Consider the following 24,001-nt stretch of genomic DNA (forward strand, 5'->3'; position numbering starts at 1 on the left):
GCATTGCGATGCGAAGAGCTTTACTTGGCGAAATAGAAGGAACATGTATTACACGTGCAAAATCTGAGAACATACCACATGAGAACGCATAAGGGTCTTTATGACACAATCACTAATTCGATTCATTTTCAATTAGGCCTTGCTCTAGCCTCCTTAGGAGTTATTACTTCCTTGGTAGCTCAACACATGTACTCTTTATCTGCTTATGCGTTCATAGCGCAAGATTTTACGACTCAAGCTGCGTTATATACCCATCACCAATACAATGCAGGATTCATCATGACAGGAGCTTTTGCTCATGGAGATATATTTTTTATTAGAGATTACAATCCAGAACAGAATGAGGATAACGTATTGGCAAGAATGTTAGACCATAAAGAAGCTATCATAACCCATTTAAGTTGGGCCAGCCTCTTTCTAGGGTTCCATACTTTGGGACTTTATGTTCATAATGACGTCATGCTTGCTTTTGGTACTCCCAAAAAACAAATCTTGATCGAACCTATATTTGCCCAATGGATACAATCTGCTCATGGGAAAACTTCATATGGATTTGATGTACTTTTATCTTCGACAAGTGGCCCAGCATTTAATGCGGGTCGAAGCATATGGTTGCCCGGCTGGTTAAATGCTATTAATGAGAATAGTAATTCATTATTCTTAACAATAGGTCCCGGAGATTTCTTGGTTCATCATGCTATTGCTTTAGGTTTACATACAACTCTCTCTCCAGGGATTGTAAAAGATGTTCAACTAGAAATAGTCTTGTTATTGCTTCGACTCATATTCCCCAAAAAGTGGATCCCGCTCTAATAGCCCCGAATAAATTAAATACATGCATTAAAATAAGAAGGCTTCTTATTCCAAACATATTATGTTTGTACAACTATAAATCATTTACTCTTTCAATATCTATTTAAGTTTGCTGTTTATCCCCCGAGGTCTCAGAATCAAAATCAGAAATCAGAATAGATAATAAAGTTTCTGATTTATTCCGCCATCATGTCCAATGAATTACTAAGATTTCTTGTTCACTAGAATCCTATATATTCATGGGTTTTGGATTCAATTGACTTGGGACAATATGAGAATTTCCTTAATGAATTATTAGAATTAGAAAGCACCCTCTTGAATTTTCATTTTATCTAATCTTTAGTTTATTTTCTAGTCCAAAACAAATAAAGGATCAAAGCCCCTATAGATTACAGATACAGGAATTTGAAGAAGTGGAACATGGTTATACATCGACAAGCAAAAAAAAAAACAAAATAAATTATCTAACACTTCATTTCTATACTAATTCAAATTGCGTTGCTGTGTCAGAAGAAGGATAGCTATACTGATTCGGTAGACTCTAAAAATACCCTTGGTACTTTATTGACGATCTCACAAAGATGTAATCTCAGTGAATTTGAATTTACTGATTCATCTTTTACAGAATCGATTCCCTACAAGAATATCTGGAGTTCAGTATGTCTGGAAGCACAGGAGAACGTTCTTTTGCTGATATTTTTACCAGTATTCGATACTGGGTCATTCATAGCATTACTATATCTTCCCTATTCATTGCGGGCTGGTTATTCGTCAGCACCGGTTTAGCTTACGATGTGTTTGGGAGCCCTCATCCAAACGAGTATTTTACAGAGAGCCGACAGGGCATTCCATTAATAACAGGCCGTTTTGATTCTTTGGAACAACTCGACGAATTTAGTAGATCTTTTTAGGAGGACCCAATGACTATAGATAGGACCTATCCAATTTTTACAGTGCGCTGGTTGGCTGTTCATGGACTAGTTGTACCTACCGTTTCTTTTTTGGGGTCAATATCAGCAATGCAGTTCATCCAACGATGCACGGTTTTGAATGAGGGAAAGAAGTGAGGAATCCTCTTTTCGACTCTGACTCTCCCACTCCAGTCGTTGCTTTTTTTTCTGTTACTTCGAAAGTAGCTGCTTCAGCTTTAGCCACTCGAATTTTCGATATTCCTTTTTATTTCTCATCAAATGAATGGCATCTTCTTCTTACTTTTGCTACCATCAGGATAAATCTGACCCCTTCCCCTATTTCCACCTACGTATATAGGATATTTTAAGAAGTGAACATCTTTATTAGTAGCAGGGTCTGGGGCAAGAATAGGAAAGGTTATTTCACTATATTTTTGACCAGGAACAGGACCTATCACAAGAATATTTTTTTTATTGGAGCGATAATTCTGAAAAGACAGATTTCCTATCTTTTCTTTCATCTCGGGTGAATCTTTTCAAACCCCTCCGGTAAAATAAGAACAGCTCCCACATTCAAAGCTCCTTTTTTACCATTAGCTAGAACTTTTTTTAGCTGCATATCATAAGGAATTTTAACAACTGCTTCAAATACAGAGTCTTGCATCGTTTTGCATTTCCCGAAAATTCCCTGTTGTTGGATCAGATTCCAATCAATTTTGTATAAATTTTTAATGAAATAAAATTTTTTCTTTATTAATGACTATTAAAAGACAAAAAGAACAAAAAGAATAATAAATCTAACAGAGCGATTATGATAATACATCTATTTTATTTTGAAAGATTAATAAGTCCATTTATTTAGTTTGGCGTTTCTTGTACCTATTTTTTTTATTCTATTTCTAGTAGGTTCTATTCTATATATTTCTATTAGGTTGTATATTAGTATTTGATATATATTTACTAAAAGATACTTAGTATAATTATATAATATATATAATAGAAATAATAAAAATACAAGATATTCTAAGATATCTTTAGAATTCAGAATATAACAATAACAGGTATAAATATTAAATTGAGGTACCCCATTTTATGACAACTTTCAACAACTTACCCTCTATTTTTGTGCCTTTAGTAGGCCTAGTCTTTCCGGCACTTGCAATGGCTTTTTTATTTCTTCATATTCAAAAAAATAAGAAGTTGTTGAAAGTTGTTATATATCCGGGACCTTGGACATAAATAAGCGCGTTGCGCGTTCTATATATATTATTTTTTAATATAATCTCGTTCAAATTCATTAAAATTTCATGTACTGATTCTTGAATACCGACTATGTTAGAATAGTCATGTGGTATGTTCTCAGATTTTGCACATGTAATACATGTTCCTTCTATTTCGCCAAGTAAAGCTCTTCGCATCGCAATGCCTATTGTGTCGGCTTGACCTTTCATAAGTGGAGACAGAATAAAGCGTCCATAAAAAAGACGCTTACTGTGTTCCATGCCTCATTTCATAGGGAACCTCAAAGCGGCTCTATTTCATTATATTCCATCCATATCCCAATTCCAGAATAACAGTTTATTTACGAAGCATAGCAATTATATCAAAGGAGTTTTGATGGAAATGTTTATTCAACCTTATAGAATTGCTTATTTTTTTTTTTTAAACATAAAAAAGAAGACTACAAGTTTTTATTTTTATTTCTTTATAGGGTTATACTACATAGTTTTTGTTTTTTATCATTGGATAAAATGTAAAGACAAATAAAGTTTTTTTATTTTTCGAGCCGTAAGGTGTTGGGTTAAGTCCCGCAACGAGCGCAACCCTCGTGTTTAGTTGCCACCGTTGAGTTTGGAACTCTGAATAGACTGTCGGTGATAAGCCGGAGGCTCACGGGAAAACTTCATATGGATTTGATGTACTTTTATCTTCGACAAATGGCCCAGCATTTAATGCGGGTCAAAGCATATGGTTTTCGACATTAAAAGTATATTGATTTTTCCCCAATAACCGGATACTTTTGTCTGTAAATACTGCATATTTGATTCCATCCATAAATCGATTTTCTTTCCTATGAGTTCTAGTCTCAATAAGAATGCTAGTTCTTACTGTTCATATGTTATGTTATGATATGAATATACCACACCAATTCGTTATGTATAGATGATGAGAAGATTCCATTGATACAGAGCCAATTCCAATAGACTTATTGGAGGGTCCCATTGGCGTGCATCCAGTAGGAATTGAACCTACGAATTCGTTCCAAGAATCAAAAAATTAAATTGAAAATTTGTGAGTTATCAAGCATTATCGGTGGTATGAACAAAAATAGAGAAAAAGAAAAAACTAAATTCATCGTCTTTGGCATGTGCACCATCTCAGGATTCAGAATTCACGTAACTGATTCATTGAAAAACTCTTTAAGAAATTAATAAGAAAAAATAATACATAAAAAAAATAACTCTATTATATAACTTCAGTTAAAACATAGAACTTTTTTTTAATAAACATGTAAAAATTTTTAAGTGAGTAATAGCTCTGGTTGTTCGCTGTTCAAGAATTCTTGTTTAGGCAGTTCGTACCATCCATACATAGTGTTTTGATCTAAGATTTCAATTCTTCCATGTTTCCGTCGTATACTAAAGGCACAAAAATAGAGGGTAAGTTGTTGAAAGTTGTCATAAAATGGGGTACCTCAATTTAATATTTGTACCTGTTATTGTTATATTCTGAATTCTAAAGATATCTTAGAATATCTTGTATTTTTATTATTTCTATTATATATATTATATAATTATACTAAGTATGTTTAAGTAAATATATATCGAATACTAATATACAACCTAATAGAAATATATAGAATAGAACCTACTAGAAATAGAATAAAAAAATAGGTACAAGAAACGCCAAACTAAATAAATGGACTTATTAATCTTTCAAAATAAAATAGATGTATTATCATAATCTCTCTGTTAGATTTATTATTCTTTTTGTTCTTTTTGTCTTCTAATAGTCATTAATAAAGAAAAAGTTTTATTCCATTAAAAATTTATACAAAATTGATTGGAATCTGATCCAACAAAAAGAAACTCTAGATATTTGATATCTTTCTCTTAAAATGAGATATCAATTCCAGCGACGGTTTCATTAGATATCTTACAACATAAATCCCTAGTACATCGAAACTCATTGCCCACGGATACAGAAAAACGGTTCCAACATCAAAAACAACAAAAACTAGAGCAAACATATAATAACGGATTCTAAATTGTAACCAAGCATCCCCGATCGGTTCTATACCTGATTCATAACTAGAAAGTTTCTCCGGCCCCTTCGTAATTGGAGATAAAACCCCGGAAATTAGAAATGCCAAAACAGGAATAGCACTTGATATTATTAAAAATGCCCAGAAAATATCATATTCGTAAAGAAGAAACATAGACGAACTTCTATGAATGTGGAAAAAATACCCGCTTAGTCAATTCTAATCGGAGTGGATTTGGCAAGGGATATATAACTCTTGCGTCAAAACAAAAATTCAGGTTAATCGAATCATTTATTTTCGTTTGGTTGCTGTGGTAGACGTCTCCTTTTAAGATTTATTGATTGTAATCTTATTTTCAGTACACTTATTACTTAATATTTCCATGTTTCTATTACTAATAGTTTCTCATATTAATAATATAATATAATATTATTATGATTAATAACTAGTAATTTTTTTATTTCTGTTTCTTAAATTTGGTTTATGTTTTATTTAAAAATAAAACAAATTGATAAAAATATCTTCGTTTTTAAAATTATGACGTATCAAAAAATCCACTTACGACTATGAAAATGAATGAATAAAAAACGTTTATTCTACATTATAAGTATCTATCTAGATATATCGATAGATAGTGATTGGATCCACTGAAATCAAATGAAATCAAATTTTGTTTTTTGTTTTATTCTGAACGACCCCCAGGACTTATGGTTTAGGGTATGAGAGTTTTTTATATGAACCAACAAATTGAAAGTAACCAGTTAGAAATAAAGAATACAATAATAAGTCAAAAATTATACAATAATAAGTCAAAAATTATCCAATTGTTTGGATTTGAATGTCATTTATTAGAATAAATTTATTAGTTAGGGCTATACGGATTCGAACCGTAGACCTGCTCGGTAAAAGAGCTTGACTTATTATTATCAAAATGATTCGAACTCTTTCAAAGACCCAACATGCATTGTTTTTTGCATTGGGCTCTTTCATTAACTGATAAAAAGATCAGTTAGTCTACCATATTTTTTTCTTAAAAAAAAAAGATAAGAAATGGTTCCAAGTACTCTGATTGATTATTTTTTAATTCTAATACAATACAGAAGAACTACCAAAGTGTTTCAAAGAAGGGTTCTCTTGACGTAGGTTTGCTTTTGGTCTAGATCAACTTAAGTTAAATATAGTCTCTAACATCCTGATTAAAAAATCAAATATGAAACTTGCTACACCTTAAGGTTCATAGGACGAAAAGATCATTTTTGAGTTCCTTATACTTATTCTGCCTAGCATTAAGTAGACTGGGTATTCACCCCATCAATATCTCAAATCAATGATGGGTTCTATTAATTCCCTACCGAAATGGGGTACTTTAATAGGACCTAATGTCAGGCTATTGTTCTCCTCTTTTTCCTAAAAAAAAAGTCATGGAGTAAGACAATTAAGTAAGGTTAAATTTAATTTAGATGAATAAAAAGGCTTATATAAACAATATGCATGTTTTCTAAGGGAGAATTGGAATACAGAGGCGAGCTAAGTAAAGCAATGGATAGTTTTGCTCCTATTGAAAAGACTACTATAAGTAAAGACCGGTTTATATATGGTTGGGGTGAGCGTTCTAGTTATTACAATAATGTTGATCTTTTAGTTAACTCCAAGGACATTCGGAATTTCATATCATATATAAACTATTAATTTTTTAAAACCAGTCATCCCACAATGTTATAAACCAGTCATCCCAATATCTCAGGTTGATGATAAAATACACGGACGTTCTAGTGGACATTATGCACTTGTTACACAACAACCCCTTAGAGGCCGTTCTAAGCAGGGGGGACAGCGGGTAGGCGAAATGGAGGACAAAGAGTAAATTTGGAAAGAACGTATTGTCCTGATCCAATCGGGGGATCGAATTGATTATAGAAACATCCCCCCGAACACAGCTTACAACTTTCATCGTACTGTGCTCTCCAAAGAGCAACTCTTCTCAAATAACAGAGCCGCGCCCAGTACACTAGCGACTCCCATCATATGAAATGGGTTCAATGTCCAATTATGAAACCCTTGGAAAAAGAGGATGAATAGAAATATAGCCGCTACACCAAAACTAGGCGCAAATAACCAACCAGATTGACCTAGTGGATAAATTAGAAAGACAGAAACAAAAACAGCAATTGGACCAGAGAATGCGATTGAATTATAAGGTCGCAATTGAACAGATCGAGCAAGTTCAAATTGACGTAACATAAAACCTATTAATGCGAAAGCACCGTGGAGAGCAACAAAAGCCCACAGACCGCCTAATTGACACCAACGAGTAAAATCTCCTTGTGCTTTAGGACCCCACAGTAACAACAAAGAATGCGCTAAACTATTAGCAGGAGTAGAAACTGCAGCGGTTAAAAAATTGCAACCTTCTAAATAGGAACTAGCCAATCCATGAGTATACCATGAAGTTACAAAGGTTGTACCTGTGAACCAACCCCCCAAAGCGAAATAGGCACAAGGAAAGAGCAATAGACCAGAACAACCTACAAAAACAAAGCGGTCCCTCCGTAACCAGTCATCCATAATATCAAATAAATCTTTTTCATCTTTGGTAAATTTACCAAGGGCTATAGTCATAGCGATCCTCCTATTCATCTACTTCAACCATTTCCGAACACCTTTATATATCTTAATGTTATATATTATGTTCAGGACGCTCAAAATTCTATCATTTATTTATGATTTGATTTCTCGCGCACTGCCCCATAAAATTTCACCTTTAGAATTTCATTTAATTGGTTTCGAAGATCAAAATATTTGATTTTATTGGTCCTTACTTAGGTAAACGCATCAACTCAAATTGTTTCTTCCTTGCTATTAGTTTCTTAATAAGTAGTTGAATCTAAATCATGAATTGTCAGATGACTCATTACTCAGATAAAGAAATCTTTTTTTCTATTTTATTTGATATCTACATGTTTATGCCGGTAAAAAAAGGGAAAATTTCTTATTTATATCTAATTCAATACAATATTTAAATAAAATAATAGCAAACTGTAAATGAGAGTTTCTTTCTCATATACACCTTCAATCACATTACATTGTCATCTTGTAAGCATCAATATGGAAATATTTGATTGATATCTGAAGCCATTCTTTATGATTCGATTTTTTGATTCTTAATACAATTTGATTCTTATACAACTAGAATTTAGGCTCTTGTTATGTTCTGGAATCAAAACAAGATATTTAAATGCCCTTTAGGTATTAAAAAATTTGGAATAAGACTTTCTTTCTCTAGGCAGGAACGCAATATATTTCCTATGAAATATAGAAACAAGAAGATTAAATAAGGGATATCGACAGATTTCAGAATAAAAAAAAGATGAAATAAAACAAATCTACTGTTTCAATTTTATCTCTATCGAATTTGAATATCAGAATAGTGGATATAGTCATGATTCGACGGGTTAGGTCCACTTACTTTTTCTTTTGGATTTGTTGATTTCTAATCTATAGAAAAAGGGAAACAACGAATATCTATTTGGCGATTCAAAAGCCGACTTATTATTATTCATTGTATTATAATATAAAAATGTTCAATTTGATTTTCTAAATTACTCTCTCACTTTATTATTAGTTATTATTAATATGAAATTCATTAGAATGAAATTCAAAAAATTCTAAATTATAGACTTTCGAATGAAATTTTTACTATATAGATATAGATAGAAAGTTAAAGAAAGTAATAGAAAGTTAAAGAAAGTAAAAGCCCCTTATCGGATTTGAACCGATGACTTACGCCTTACCATGGCGTTACTCTACCACTGAGTTAAAAGGGCCGTCTTGATTTAATTCCTGACTGAGTCGATAGGTAAATCAAATCTATATATATATATATATATTAAATATATATACAATAGACGCATAGTGGTTAGTAGCTCATTTCGCAACTAGAATCGATAACTTAACTTATCAATCCATCGTCTAATTAGGGAAGAAAGATGGATTCTGTCTGACTTTCTTGGGTTAGTGTTAGATAGGGACACTACTATTTCTTAACAATGAGATAAGGCAATCTATGAAGTAAAGTAAAAAAAACGAAACTTAACCCTCTTTTTTATTTTTTTCTGTCAGACCAATCACTTCTTTAAAAGATTTTATACTAGACTTTTTTTTCGCTTTTTTTTTGTTTCATATTTCCACTTCAAATAAAAAAATAAAATATATCGATTTTTTTTATAGAATTGTGATTAGAATATGAATATAAATGTAAAATAAAAAAATGATATAGAATGCTATAGAAAAAAAATAAAAACTCTTATAAGCTAGTCATACCATTTGATTATATTGACAATTTTAAAAAACTGATCATACTATGATCATAGTATGATGGCGGTTGAGCAAGTATGCCCCCATCGTCTAGTGGTTCAGGACATCTCTCTTTCAAGGAGGCAGCGGGGATTCGACTTCCCCTGGGGGTAGGGTACTACGAAAGGAAGTTGATCATGGATTATCCATAAAGTTCGAATAGATTCTTCCTGGGTCGATGCCCAAGCGGTTAATGAGGACGGACTGTAAATTCGTTGGCAATATGTCTACGCTGGTTCAAATCCAGCTCGGCCCAATAATTCGCTGTCTACATAACCTTTTTGTTTTGCATAATTGACAGAGAAAGGTAAGAAAAAAGTCAAATATCTGGGTATATTTCGACTTTACTTTTTTCTTTATTTCTTGTGGCTCGTTACTTGTTGTTTCCATAAAAAATTACAATAAAAAATAGATTATCAATCGATTTTATAATAATGCAAGGATTACTAGTAATCGGCCTTGATATCACTAAAGTGATATCCATATAGATATCAATATATTACTTGTGACTTTCTTTGTTACAAAACACTAATTTGAATCTAAAATTGAAATGAATAAAATGAAATCATAAGAAGGAATATGTAAGCTACCCGCTTGATTTCCATGGGATTGTAGTTCAATTGGTCAGAGCACCACCCTGTCAAGGCGGAAGCTGCGGGTTCGAGCCCCGTCAGTCCCGGCGGATTCAATAAAAAAAAAGACATAAACTCCCCTTTTTGTTTTTGGGCAAGGGGATCAAAATGGTTTCGGTTATCTTTTTGTTTTATTTTTCTTTTTTCATCAAGCAAAAGAAAGGGATATTTCTGTAGCACCAATTTAAAGACATATGTAAATTAGTATAATTATAATTATTGAGAGCATTCATCACTTCAAGAACGAGATACTGTATGGGGTTTCCTCTTTTTGTCAATTAATCTCCCATTAACTCGTGTAGGAAAATAAAATAGGATAGCGTATAATACGTTTGCCAAGAGTACCTATATATACTTTTGTTTCTATGAAGTCAAGGAAGTGAAAATAGTTCGAATCCAACCAAGTAAAGAGGATATTTCAAAAATAAAGATCAAATTAGTCTTCCCTAATGAATATACTCTTTTTAAAGATTAGAGTCGATGTCGAAGAAAAACTCGTAAGAAAATTTAATATAGTTAATTTTTTGGAATATTTTAGTTTTTTTTTATCGGGACTCGTCTTTATCACATTTCCTTTGTTTTACAAAAAGATCATAGACCCTTACAAAAACAAAATTTTTGAAATTTCAATTTGAAATTTCGTACTTGTTTTCTCTATTTGATTTCTATTGTTTATTTAAGGTTTTTTAGAAACTCTTTTTATAAACAATCGAAGTAGAAAATGTGTTTTATGATATTTCATCAGATGATTGTACAAGGAAAGTACTAGGTTGTAGAAAAGAAAGCGGTGAAAAAGAATCATAAATAAATAGTTTTTTATTGGATCAGGAATCTCATTATGTATTCGGTGTGGATAAAAGATCTTCCTATGTTATACTATTAAATTCTTGACGATGAATCGATTTTATAGCTCCGATATTGTTATTCATGATATTTCTTTCATTCGATATCATCGAAATCTAATTCATCTGAGTGAGTTTACAAGCGAAAGATTTCTCATCTCTATGAGATTAAATCCCGAGATATTCCAAAGAAAAAAAAATAAACGATTTAATTATGGAAGTCAATATTCTTGCATTTATTCTACTGCACTCTTCATTTTCGTTCCTACTGCTTTTTTGCTAATAATTTACGTAAAAACGGTTAGTCAAAATAATTAATTTGAATACAATTTGACTATCCATGAAAAAAAAGGATGTCAATTTCTCATCTTAAATGAAAGGAATGCATTAGATTCAGTAGTATCGTAAGGGGCCCGCTAGTATGGTAGAAAGAGATCTCTTTCTACCATACTAACCATTATGGTTATTGTAATGTATAAAGATACAAGTGAAATATCTTAATATAAAAGAATCCACCCATATCTCTCTTTTTCTTTATAAATGTAAATATAAATTAATATAGAATATGAAATGTATGTACATACTTTCTCAATTTCATTTGTTTGTTTGATCCATTTAATACGGATAATCCGTATTCGATGGAAACCTCTTGAGATTTCGAAAGGGGGTTATCCCATGAATGGTTAACGGTTTAAACTCTGATATCAAAAAATAAAATGAGTCAATAAAACAAAACATAAATCCAGTTTCTAAAAAAGATCTTAAAAAAAATTTCCGACAGGTCTAGAAAACTAAAACAATTGATACAGGTTGATAGAGTTTGATTATTATCGCAATTAGGAGTACTTCTAGAGTCCACTTCTTCCCCACACTACGAGAGAGAGGGAAAATGTAAAAACTACCATTAAACCAGCCCATGCGAGACTTACTATATCCATGTGAATTCTGTCCCCTATGAATATGAAGAAACTTTTCCATTATTGTTCACTAATAATAGTGAAATCACTGGTGCAGAGTCAAAAAAAGGGATAGATATTTGGTCACCATTGATGAACTACTCCAAAAAATCCACTTATCGTATACTTATCTTATAATGAGTTATTCTTAATTATAGAATTTCTAGTAGAATCGACAAGATGTAAACACAAGTAAACAGATACTTTTCGAAGTATCCAGGGAATCTGACTCATATGTAGAAAGAATAATCTTTTTTCTTTCTTTTATCGTTTTTTATTTTTATTTAGAAGTAAAACGAAAGACAATTCTTCATCTAATCTAATATTGATTGAATGTCTTAGCATTCCGACACTTTCATGAGTCTATATCCAAAGTATCTTAGGTCCTTTCCAAAACTATTAATTTAATTCCCTCTCTGCCTATCCAATCTAATGGATTTCCCTCCACTCGTTTTAGTTTTCCTCTAATCTGATAGGTAAAACTTTACGTTAGAGAATAGAACCTCGAGAGCCAGGGGCTTAGAATCACGAAAAGAAAGTATCAAGAGTCTTTTCCTACGTTTGTTATAGTTTTATAACAGGAGATTTCAAGTCTCCTGTTGAGGCGGCACCCGGATTTGAACTGGGGAAAAAGGATTTGCAGTCCCCCGCCTTACCACTCGGCCATGCCGCCAAAATGATTTGTACTAGATTCAAATTTTCTCTTGTTTTTTTTCAACTCCGAAAAAAAATATAGATTTTCAGTCACAAAATATAGAATCTAGTACAAATCAGAACCATTAACTATTGACTGTAAATTAAGGACCTTTTTTGAATTCAAATTTACATTTTTTATTTCTAATAATATAAGATAAGAAAATCATTAGAAATACATTTATAACTAATCTATATTGAGTTTTTTCAATTAAAAAGAAATCTTCTTCCATTTGAATTATAACACTAATAATGAGTATATGTAAACCCCAGAATCAGAACATACGTTACCTTGTATAGCTCTATAAGAGGGTATTTTATCTCTCTAGGGATGCTTTTGAGGAGTAATTCTCAATCAATTTTTGTATTGAAATTTTTCATTGAATACATTGAAAAGAAAATTGATTTTTTGCTAGAGCACAGCATGTGCTGTTCCAAATAGAACTGTACCACAATGAAAGAAGAAAAAGAGACATATATATATACCTGTGCATTCTTTTTTATTTTAATAATAATAAAAATTAATAAATAAAGAAACATATGTTTTCTTACCTACTTCAATTCAATGATATTCTAAATATTCTATTCAAAATAGGTAAAAATCCATCTTTTTTCTGCAAATATTTTTTTGAACAATGAAATACAAATACATGAAAAAGTAAAGTGGTTAAAAAAAAGTTTTCTATTTCTTATATGTTTATCTGCTCGAACAGATCCAATCATGAATACCGTTTTTTATGGTATGCAATCGAATTGGAATATGTAATATCATAGGTGAAAATGAAATTACTTTTTTTCTAGTCGTTACAAAACTCCATAAGTTCCAGCGGTATTTCTAAATTCTGTTCCATTTGGATCTCTTTCTTATAAAATAAAAAAATTCCAATTAAATCTAGTCTCCGTTCATACGGATTTCATACATTCCATATATATTGGAGTTGGATAAAATTTCATGTGATTCAGTAAACAGAATAGAAATTCCATTATTGTTAGATCGAATTCTATCTATATGATTCGGTGAAGAATGAGAGATGGGATTTTTAAAATAAACGGATAAATGATAAATTCAAAAAAGATGCTTGGGGATGGAAAAGAGGGAACATCTACAATACCCGGATTTAATCAGATACAATTTGAAGGGTTTTATCGGTTTATTGATCAGGGTTTAATAGAAGAACTTTCGCAATTTGCAAAAATTGAAGATATAGATCACGAAATTGAATTTCAATTATTTGTGGAAACATATCAATTGGTAGAACCTCTGATAAAAGAACGAGATGTTGTCTATGAATTACTTACATACTGTTCTGAATTATATGTATCCGCGGGATTAATTTGGAAAACCAATAGGAATATGCAAGAACAGAGAATTTTTATTGGAAACATTCCTTTAATGAATTCCCTTGGAATTTCTATAGTAAACGGAATATACCGAGTTGTGATCAATCAAATATTACAAAGTCCTGGTATCTATTACCAGTCAGAATTGGATCATAACGGGATTTCGGTCTATACCGGCACCATAATATCAGATTGGGGGGGCAGGCTAGAATTAGAGATTGATAAAAAAGCAAGAATATGGGCTCGTGTGAGTAGGAAACAGAAAATATCTATTCTAGTTCTATCATCAGCTATGGGTTCGAATCTAAGAGAAATTCTAGAGAATGTTTGCTACCCTGAAATTTTCTTATCTTTCTTAACCGATAAGGAGAAAAAAAAATGGGTCAAAAGAAAATGCTATTTTGGAGTTTTATCAACAATTTTCTTGTGTAGGTGGGGATCCAATATTTTCTGAATCCTTATGTAAGGAATTACAAAAAAAATTCTTTCACCAAAGGTGTGAATTGGGGAGGATTGGTCGCCAAAATATTAACTGGAGACTGAATCTTAATATACCTCAGAACAATATATTTTTGTTACCACGAGATATATTAGCAGCTACCGATCATTTGATTGGGATGAAATTTGGAATGGGTACACTTGATGATATGAATCATTTGAAAAATAAACGTATTCGCTCTGTAGCGGATATTTTACAAGACCAGCTCGGGTTGGCTCTGGCTCGTTTAGAAAATGTAGTTAAGGGAACTATAGGCGGAGCAATTAGGCATAAATTGATACCTACTCCTCAGAATTTGGTAACTTCAACTCCGTTAACAACTACTTATGAATCCTTTTTCGGATTACATCCATTATCTCAAGTTTTGGATCGAACTAATCCATTGACACAAATCGTTCATGGGAGAAAGTTGAGTTATTTGGGCCCTGGCGGATTAACAGGGCGAACTGCTAATTTTCGAATACGAGATATCCATCCTAGTCACTATGGGCGTATTTGCCCCATTGACACGTCTAAAGGAATCAATGTGGGACTTATTGGATCTTTATCAATTCATGCCAGGATTGGTGATTGGGGGTCGTTTGAAAGTCCGTTTTATGAACTCGTTGAGAAATCAAAAAAGGCGCGGATACGGATGCTTTTTTTATCACCAAGTCAAGATGAATATTATATGATAGCGGCAGGAAATTCTTTGGCTCTTAATCGGGGCATTCAAGAAGAACAGGCTGTACCAGCTCGATACCGCCAAGAATTTTTGACTATCGCATGGGAAGAGGTTCATCTTCGAAGCATTTTTCCTTTCCAATATTTTTCCATTGGAGCTTCCCTAATTCCTTTTATCGAACATAATGACGCGAATCGAGCTTTAATGAGTTCTAATATGCAACGTCAAGCAGTTCCACTTTCTCGGTCCGAAAAGTGCATTGTTGGAACTGGATTGGAACGCCAAGAGGCTTTAGATTCGGGGGTTCCCGCTATAGCCAAACACGAGGGAAAAATCCTTTATACTGACACTGAGAAGATAATTTTATGGGAAATGAGAATACTTTAAGTATTCCATTAATTATGTATCAACGCTCAAACAAAAATACTTGTATGCATCAAAAACCTCAGGTTCGCCGGGGTAAATGCATTAAAAAGGGACAAATTTTAGCGGATGGTGCTGCTACAGTTGGTGGGGAACTCGCCTTGGGGAAAAATATATTAGTGGCTTATATGCCATGGGAAGGATACAATTTTGAAGATGCGGTACTCATTAGTGACTGTCTAGTATATGGTGATATTTATACTTCTTTCCACATACGGAAATATGAAATTCAGACGCATGTGACAACCCAAGGTCCTGAAAGGATCACTAAGGAAATACCACATCTAGAGGGCCGTTTACTCCGAAATTTAGACAAAAATGGAATTGTGATGCTAGGATCGTGGGTTGAAACGGGTGATATTTTAGTAGGTAAATTAACGCCTCAGGTGGCGAAAGAATCCTCGTATGCTCCGGAAGATAGATTATTACTGGCCATACTTGGCATTCAGGTATCGACTTCAAAAGATACTTGTTTAAAATTGCCTATAGGTGGTAGAGGTCGAGTTATTGATGTGAGATGGGTTCAGAAAAAGGGGGTTTCAAGTTATAACCCCGAAATAATTCGTGTATATTTTTCACAGAAACGTGAAATCAAAGTAGGTGATAAAGTAGCCGGAAGACATGGAAATAAAGGTATCATTTCAAAAAATTTGCCTAGACAGGATATGCCTTATTTGCAAGACGGGAGACCCGTGGATATGGTCTTCAACCCATTAGGAGTACCCTCACGCATGAATGTAGGACGGATATTTGAATGCTCGCTTGGGTTAGCGGGAAGTTTGCTAGATAGACATTATCGAATAGCCCCTTTTGATGAGAGATATGAACAAGAGGCTTCGAGAAAATTCGTATTTTCTGAATTATATGAAGCCAGTAAGCAAACAGCCAATCCATGGGTATTTGAACCCGAATATCCAGGAAAAAGCCGCATTTTTGATGGAAGAACGGGAGATCCTTTTGAACAGCCTGTGATAATGAGCTAATAGCCCGTCGTGCGGGCCCCCAGCAGGAAGGCATTTTGAGAGAGTTGAAAAAGCACTATCTCGTTGAAAGGTTCTATCCATCTGCCTTTGTCAACCTGAGATATTGGGACCATCTCCATAGAGATTGAAAGAAATAACTCTCGGGGTCCAGAATCAAAAAAGAAAAGTTTTTGGCATTAATTTAACTTGTATCCATAGAACATTTGATGTGACATAGATAATAAATATATAGGAGTTAATATCATTCCAATTGCCATTACAAAAATAATTAAAATTTTTGAAATTAAGAAATATTTTTGGCTGGTAATTATTCCAAAAAAAATGATTAATTCTGCAACAAAACCACTCATGCCCGGTAATGCAAGGGAAGCCATCGATAAGATAGTGAACATTGTAAATATCTTTGGAATGGAGATAGCTATTCCACCCATTTCATCAAGATAAACAAGCCGGATTCTATCATAACTAGTTCCTGCCAAGGAAAAAAGTGCAGCGCCAATAAATCCATGAGAAATTATTTGTAAAATAGCTCCATTAAGCCCAGGATCCGTTATAGAACCAATACCTATAATTATAAAACCCATATGAGATACAGAAGAATAGGCTATTCTCTTTTTTAAATTACGTTGACCGATAGATGTTGAAGCTGCATAAATTATTTGGATTGTACCGACTACCATCAACCAAGGAGAAAACATAGAATGAGCGTGAGGTAATAATTCCATATTGATTCGAACCAATCCATATGCTCCCATTTTTAATAAGATTCCAGCGAGAAGCATACATGTACTGTATTGTGCCTCGCCGTGGGTGTCAGGTAACCAAGTATGTAAAGGTATAATCAGTGATTTGACGGCAAAACCAATAAGAAATCCAATATAAAATAGTATTTCGAGTGTGACCGGATAGGCTTGATTCCCTAATAGTTCTAAATTTAATGTTGGTTCGTTCGAACCATATAAACTTATACCTAAAACTCCTATTAATAAAAAAATAGAACTTCCTGCAGTGTATAAAATAAATTTTGTAGCTACAAACGTTTCTTTCCACCCCACATGGATTAAAGGAGATAACCGGGAATTAATTCTAATTCCCACATGATGAAAAAAAGTAAAATATCCCGAGAAGAAAATGATCCTATTTGGCTGCTGTACATTGCTAACATCAGGAAATAGAATAATCGGGAATCCCGAGTAACTGGAAAAGCCGCTAAAGTAGCTAAAGTAGTAATAAATCGGGTCAGTAAAATCGTTCCTATAGAAAGTCCATCTATTCCCAGTCTCCAATAAAAATCAAAAAAATTGATCCATTTATAATCTTCGGACAGTTGAATTAATGGATCGTCCAGTTTAAAATTATAACAAAAAACGTAAGTCCTTAGAAGAAGTTCTAAGATACAAATGCATATAGTATACCACTTATTAACTTTATTTCCCCTATGCGGGAGAAATAACATTAATGAACCGGCATATATTGGAAAAACAACAATTATTGTTAACCAAGGAAAATCATTCGTGGTAAAGACAAGATACACCAGGTCCAAAGAACGCGTACTCAAAAAAATATATAAATAAAAAAATATAATTGAACTTTTTGAGTACGAGTACTTGTCAATAAAAAAAATAAAATGTATTCCAAATTTATTCAAATCAGGTTTTCGGTAACGTATCAATAAGCTAGACCCATGCTTCGAGTTGTTTCATGCCATAAATAAACTCGAACGCTCAAAAAATCCGTTGGACAGGCAGATTCACATCTTTTACAACCAACACAATCCTTGGTTCTGGGGGCAGAAGCTATTTGCTTAGCTTTGCATCCATCCCAAGGCATCATTTCTAATACGTCTGTAGGACATGCTCGGACACATTGAGTACATCCTATACATGTATCATAAATTTTTACTGAATGTGACATAGGATCTATAGTTTTTTGAATGTCATAAATTTTCAATCTAGTACACTTATAACTAAATGATATATTAAATTAAAATACTAGATGAAGCAATGATTTCCTTTAATAGAATTTTTTTAATGAATTCTGGCTCAATTGGTAAAAAACGGGGCTAAAATACTTTGATTTCTTAGATTTTCACAAATTTAATCTAGTAAGTCATAACCTATCATATATGCAAATTTAAACCTATAATTTTTGGATTTATGCTACTTATTTAATAAGGTCGATTGGTTGATGCGAGTTGATTTTCTGTTACGATAAATTGACGAGACTATAGCTAATCCAATAGCTGCTTCAGCGGCTGCAATTGCTATAATAAAAATGCAGAAAATATCCCCTTTTAGTTGGGAATTATCAAAAAAATCAGCAAAATTCATATTACTGCATTGAGTATAAGTTCAAGGCACATAAGAGCCCTAACCATAATTCGACTCGTGATCAATCCATAAAGACCAATCAAAAATAAATAGGCACTCAAAACAAGTACATGTTCGAGTATCATTGAGCAACTCCTTATCAATTTTGATTCATTATCAATATGAATAATAAAAACAATTCACCGGATTCAATCAACTAGAATATAACAACAAAGTACGAATAAAAACTATATTAGGGAAAAAAATTCAAATATATATAAAATATAAAAATTTATATTTAAAAAATGAAATAGTATTCAATCAAATTGAATGAACGGAAAAAAATATCATAACATACACAAACACAAAGTTTTCTTTGGTTTTTACTAATCGGAACTTTTTTTATTGACGAGCCATAGAAATTGCACCTATCAAAGCAACTAAAAGAATTATTGAAATGAGTTCAAATGAAAGAAAAAAAACTGTTGCAATGGCGCTATTTGCGGTATTCCTATCTATTATTTTAGAGATTTATAATTCTTCTGTTCTACTGGATGGAATTTCAGTGAATTAGACTGAGAAGAATCTTGAAGTCCTAGTTTTTTGTTCGATACAAAATAGTAAAGTATGTAGGTCTAAAATTTTTAGCCTATTCTCCTTTGGTAGTTCGACCGCGAAATTTTTTTCTGCATTGTATATTTCCGGAATATGAGTGTGTGACTAAGGGTTAGGCCCACTTTTTACGGGTCAGTGGAATCTGTATACTAGTTAGTCCCGGTAAAGCCCCCAGACGGCGTATTTTTTTAAAACGAGGCCCTCGGTAACGTGACATAAAGACTCCTTTTTTATTGAAATTGTACAAAAACTAAACAAAATTAAAACTGAACTAAATGATAATGATAAATACCGTAAAATCCACTCCAATAAACTATTGGAATACAAAGAGTCAGAAGATATATTCTCTCAATATACAGATTTTTTTTATTGTATATACAATATATATAAATCAATAAATCACAAAAATTTTCCTTTATTTTCTTCATTTATTTTGCCAAGATCTAACCCTTTTACTTTACCCCAATTAGCCTAACGTAAAAACAAATTTTTTAGAATACATATAAATTAAAGAAATCAATAGGAACCAAAAGACTATGATGGTTCCGTTGCTTTATATATCATTTTTTTTGATCCGTCTATGATTCAGCAATCCCAAAGTGTCTTATCCAACTTTTATCTTCTTCACTATCAAACAAATCCAACGAAGCGTTCTTAAGTTGAGACTTGAGACTATGCCAGTCTTTTTAAAAAAAATTATGCCACATTTTTCAGCAAAATGAAGCTTAGTTTCCTCGATCACTTATCAGTTCCCAACCAAGCTAGAAATATATGTCAACAATTTCTAAAACCATAACGAATATATGCCTCTTCAAAACTCAAACATGACACAAACATATAATAAGACAGTACTTACCCTCATCGTTACTAACGTATAACCATAAAACAGTTCTAAACATCAACCTTAAGACACATAATTACATGAGCAAAATTACCAATTAAAAGATTTTGTATGTATTTAAGTTTGATATTTTCGGACGTGTAAGTTTTTATCAAAGTTAACAAGTTTTTACCCATTTTTAAGAAAAGCATTCTGATGAAAAAACTCTTTCAGTAATTTTGGTATTTCCAAAATTCTTTCAAGTAATTACATTTAATAAAGGAACACGTATTGCATCATGTATACGCAAACATCAACGTATCCCTACTTGTCTCTAAAATTCACCTTAAGCTTTTTAAGCTGTAGAAAATTATTTAAAAGGTATTAAAATTCTCAAACAAAATTCAACGGTGATGTAGAACCCACTGAAAAATTCATAGCTGTCGTTTCCTCATCCATCATCATGTTCTCTTATATAATCCCCTTTTACAATCTACACTTCATTCTCAAGCATCTTTACTCATTTCATTATTTTTTCTTAACCCCAAAAACAAACACACAAACAGAAAAAACATAATAATATGGTTCTTCTCCTTCTCATATTATGCATCCTTGTCTCTTATCTTTTCTTCAAGATCTGGAAACTCAAAGACTCAAAAAAAGACAAAGATTGCTACATCTTAGACTATCAATGTCAAAAACCATCAGACGATAGAATGGTGAGTACTCACTTCAGCGGAGAAATCATTCACCGAAATAAAAAACTCGGTTTAGAGGAATACAAGTTCCTTCTCAAAGCCATCGTGAGCTCAGGGATCGGAGAACAAACCTACGCTCCAAGACTCGTCTTCGAAGGCAGAGAAGAGCGTCCTACGTTGCAAGATGGGATCTTGGAGATGGAAGAGTTCTACGTAGACACCATCGGAAAACTCCTGGAGAGACAACAAATCTCACCTCAAGAAGTCGACATCCTCGTAGTCAACGTCTCCATGCTCACTTCAATGCCTTCTTTACCTTCAAGAATCATAAACCATTACAAGATGAGGGAAGACATCAAAGTCTTCAACTTAACCGGGATGGGATGTAGCGCGAGTCTAATCTCAGTAGACATTGTCAAGAACATATTCAAAAGCTACCCAAACAAATTAGCCCTCGTTGCTACCTCCGAGTCTTTGAGCCCTAATTGGTATAGCGGAAACAACCGTTCGATGATTCTAGCTAACTGCTTGTTCCGGTCCGGTGGTGCGGCAATTCTCTTGACTAACAAACGTAGCTTGAGAAAGAAAGCAATGTTTAAGCTCAAGTGTTTGGAACGGACTCACCATGGAGCTAAAGAGGAGTCTTACAACTGCTGTATCCAGTCCGAGGACAAACAAGGCCGTGTAGGGTTTTACTTGGGGAAGAATTTACCAAAGGCAGCCACTCGCGCTTTGGTAGACAATCTGAAGGTTATAGCACCCAAGATTCTTCCGGTAACCGAGCTTTTGAGGTTCATGGTAAAGCTTTTCATCAAGAAAATCAAGATGCGTCAAAATCCTAGCAAGGGCTCCACGAATCTCCCACCAGGAACTCCTATAAAGGCAGGGATCAACTTCAAAACCGGGATTGAACATTTTTGCATTCATACCGGAGGAAAAGCTGTGATTGATGGGATCCAACATAGCTTGGATTTAACCGACTATGATATTGAACCGGCGAGGATGACTCTTTACAGGTTTGGGAATACCTCGGCTAGTAGTTTGTGGTATGTGTTGGCTTACATGGAGGCTAAGAAGAGACTGAAGAGAGGAGATAGGGTGTTTATGATAAGCTTTGGAGCTGGTTTTAAGTGTAATAGCTGCGTTTGGGAAGTTTTGAGAGATCTCACCACTGGAGAATCAAAAGGGAATGTGTGGAATCATTGCATTAATGATTATCCACCTAAATCGATTTCGAATCCTTTTACAAAGATGTATGGTTGGCTTCAAGATGAAGATCCTGATACTTTCAAGATCCCTGAGACTTTCAAGATACCTGACGAGTATATGTAAAACGTTTTCACACAGAAACGCAAATGGAAAAACAACACAAAGGTGACAATATATTCTTTTTATTTTTCCCTTTAATTTGTGTTTGAATGAGATTGGAAAGGGGATATGAGTGCAGGTAACAGAAACTTTGGTTATGTATTGCTTTTTTTTTTAAACACTGGTTATGTATTGCTTGATATAATTTTTGTGCGTTATAATTTGTTAATTCTACACTGTTAAAGAATTTTGGGGGCATGCACTTCCAATACGATGAGAATTTTTCTAATCTGTCATCAGATTGGAATGTTGCCCTCTTTTTCTTGCGTCAAAGTCGTATCATTTTAATATTTTTTTTTTGTATTTTGTTCATTTTACAGTTAATTTGTAATATTGTTTCGCATCTATTGAACTTTGTCAATGTAGAAATTCATTTTAGTCCTCTTTTTACGTGATTATATATTTTTAATTGTTTGGTTTGAAATTAATACAAGGAAATAAAGAGACTTCAGTATAGCTAGTTCTGAGTTATGATGTTCAAATTCCGAACTTGTCTTGATCTACTTTTCTTGTTAAATAACATTTCATTTACATGCGACATAAAATATTTTATTTTATAATTTCTATTCTTGAAACGATTTTTCGTGACAAACTTTTATTTACAAAATATTCAAATGCAAAAATTAGAAAATGAATTGAAAACGAGTTTGTTTGGTAGGCAAAACATTTAATGAGCATTTCATTTCACCCACCAGAACCCGGGCCCCAATTTTCTCCACAAAATGACAAACAATCGCAATTATTAATAGATATCCCTAATTAATACTACTAGTATTTGATTAGGTACGAATAATAAAGTTTACTCATGCCTCACGAGTAACACTCAATAAAGTAAACAAATGTCTCAATTAGGACCTATTTAGTTTAAACGTATCTAGTAAGGAAGAATCTTTACTAAACATCATTATCTCAGACTTTCCAAGGTTTTTTGCGGCAGTAATTTTCAAACGGAGATGACTTAACTGAAAAACTATTGTCGCTATAAGAGCATAGTCAAGAAAAAAGAAAAAAAAAAAGAATTGATAATGATATTTTTCCTCGTTAGAGACAACTTATATATAACCCCAAAAAACATAATTATATGATTTTAAAAATCTGAGTACCTGCCATGTTTATACTTTATTAGGAAACTTGATTATGGAGCAGGCGTCTCTATTCTTTGTAACGAATTCAATATAGTTCCAGTTTTTTGCTATTACAAAAGAAGAAAACGAGAGAAACCATAACTCGCATGTAAAACCCATTAAATGGTAAAAGTAAAGCAAACCATTGTTTCCAACGAGAAATACAGTCCCTTGTTCTTCGGATGAAAACCTGGAAATTTAACAGATATAACTTTACCTAAGTAATTTGTTATTAATTTTTCATCAGAATAAGTTTTTATGTTGTATTTTAAAATCAGTGTAAACATGTCAATTAGGGCTGAAGTTCCTAGCCCGAGCCTGCTGATCCCTAAAAATTATCGGGTTTGGGTTTAGTTTTATAAGCCCAAAAAATTGGGTTTTTCGGGCTAAGCCCATTTGAGATTTGGGTATTTTGGGCCTAAACCCGTTTGGGATAGGACCAGCCCGAAAATCCGAAATTTTATACTTTAGTTTAAATATTATCGTTATTGCAATCCAAACGATTATTAGTATTTACATATTATTTTGATAGTTTTATCAAAACTTTAATAAAGCAAATATAAAAGTTGTTAATGATTTTATTGTTTGATCATTACAAGTGTCATATTTTAAAATTTTTAAATATATTTTCTTCTTTCATGTACAACATGTTTTTTTTTTCAATATACAAAGTATGAAACGTTTGACTATGT

General features: G+C 32.9%; 2 protein-coding genes and 2 non-coding genes across 9 annotated transcripts in view; 2 read left to right on the forward strand and 2 right to left on the reverse strand.

Moving 5' to 3' along the window:
• Positions 1–22,569, forward strand: part of LOC106355437 (3-ketoacyl-CoA synthase 12) — a 22,659-nt gene extending 90 nt beyond the window's left edge. Inside the window, exons 1-3 of one of the 6 annotated variants that reach the window (XM_048754506.1) lie at positions 1–250; positions 15,729–15,732; positions 20,979–22,569. The exon at positions 1–250 is cut by the window's left edge and continues 90 nt beyond it. In XM_048754506.1, the coding sequence (XP_048610463.1) occupies positions 79–250; positions 15,729–15,732; positions 20,979–22,149 (1,347 nt within the window). In that variant the 5' untranslated portion in view covers positions 1–78 and the 3' untranslated portion in view covers positions 22,150–22,569. Of the gene's footprint in view, positions 336–377; positions 710–13,378; positions 13,629–15,728; positions 15,733–20,532 lie in introns of those variants that run through there. The other 5 variants (XM_048754509.1, XM_048754508.1, XM_048754505.1 and 2 more) reach the window with 5 other exon arrangements.
• TRNAT-GGU lies at positions 8,742–8,813 on the reverse strand. Its single transcript has one exon. It is a non-coding gene; the product is annotated as a tRNA-Thr (tRNA).
• Positions 12,375–12,445, reverse strand: TRNAC-GCA. The gene has a single exon. It is a non-coding gene; the product is annotated as a tRNA-Cys (tRNA).
• Positions 13,949–16,094, forward strand: LOC125585442 (DNA-directed RNA polymerase subunit beta-like). Its single transcript, XM_048754510.1, has one exon. The coding sequence runs from the start codon at positions 14,424–14,426 to the stop codon at positions 15,354–15,356; it is 933 nt and encodes a 310-aa protein (XP_048610467.1). The 5' UTR covers positions 13,949–14,423; the 3' UTR covers positions 15,357–16,094.
• Positions 22,570–24,001: the final 1,432 nt, after the last annotated feature.

The sequence above is a fragment of the Brassica napus genome, chromosome C4 (genome assembly GCF_020379485.1).
Source record: "Brassica napus cultivar Da-Ae chromosome C4, Da-Ae, whole genome shotgun sequence".
Lineage (NCBI taxonomy): Eukaryota > Viridiplantae > Streptophyta > Magnoliopsida > Brassicales > Brassicaceae > Brassica > Brassica napus.

Excerpts from the sequence above, each read along its gene's own strand:
- LOC125585442 (XM_048754510.1), top strand. The coding sequence starts at position 14,424 with ATGAAATTTGGAATGGGTACACTTGATGATATGAATCATTTGAAAAAT.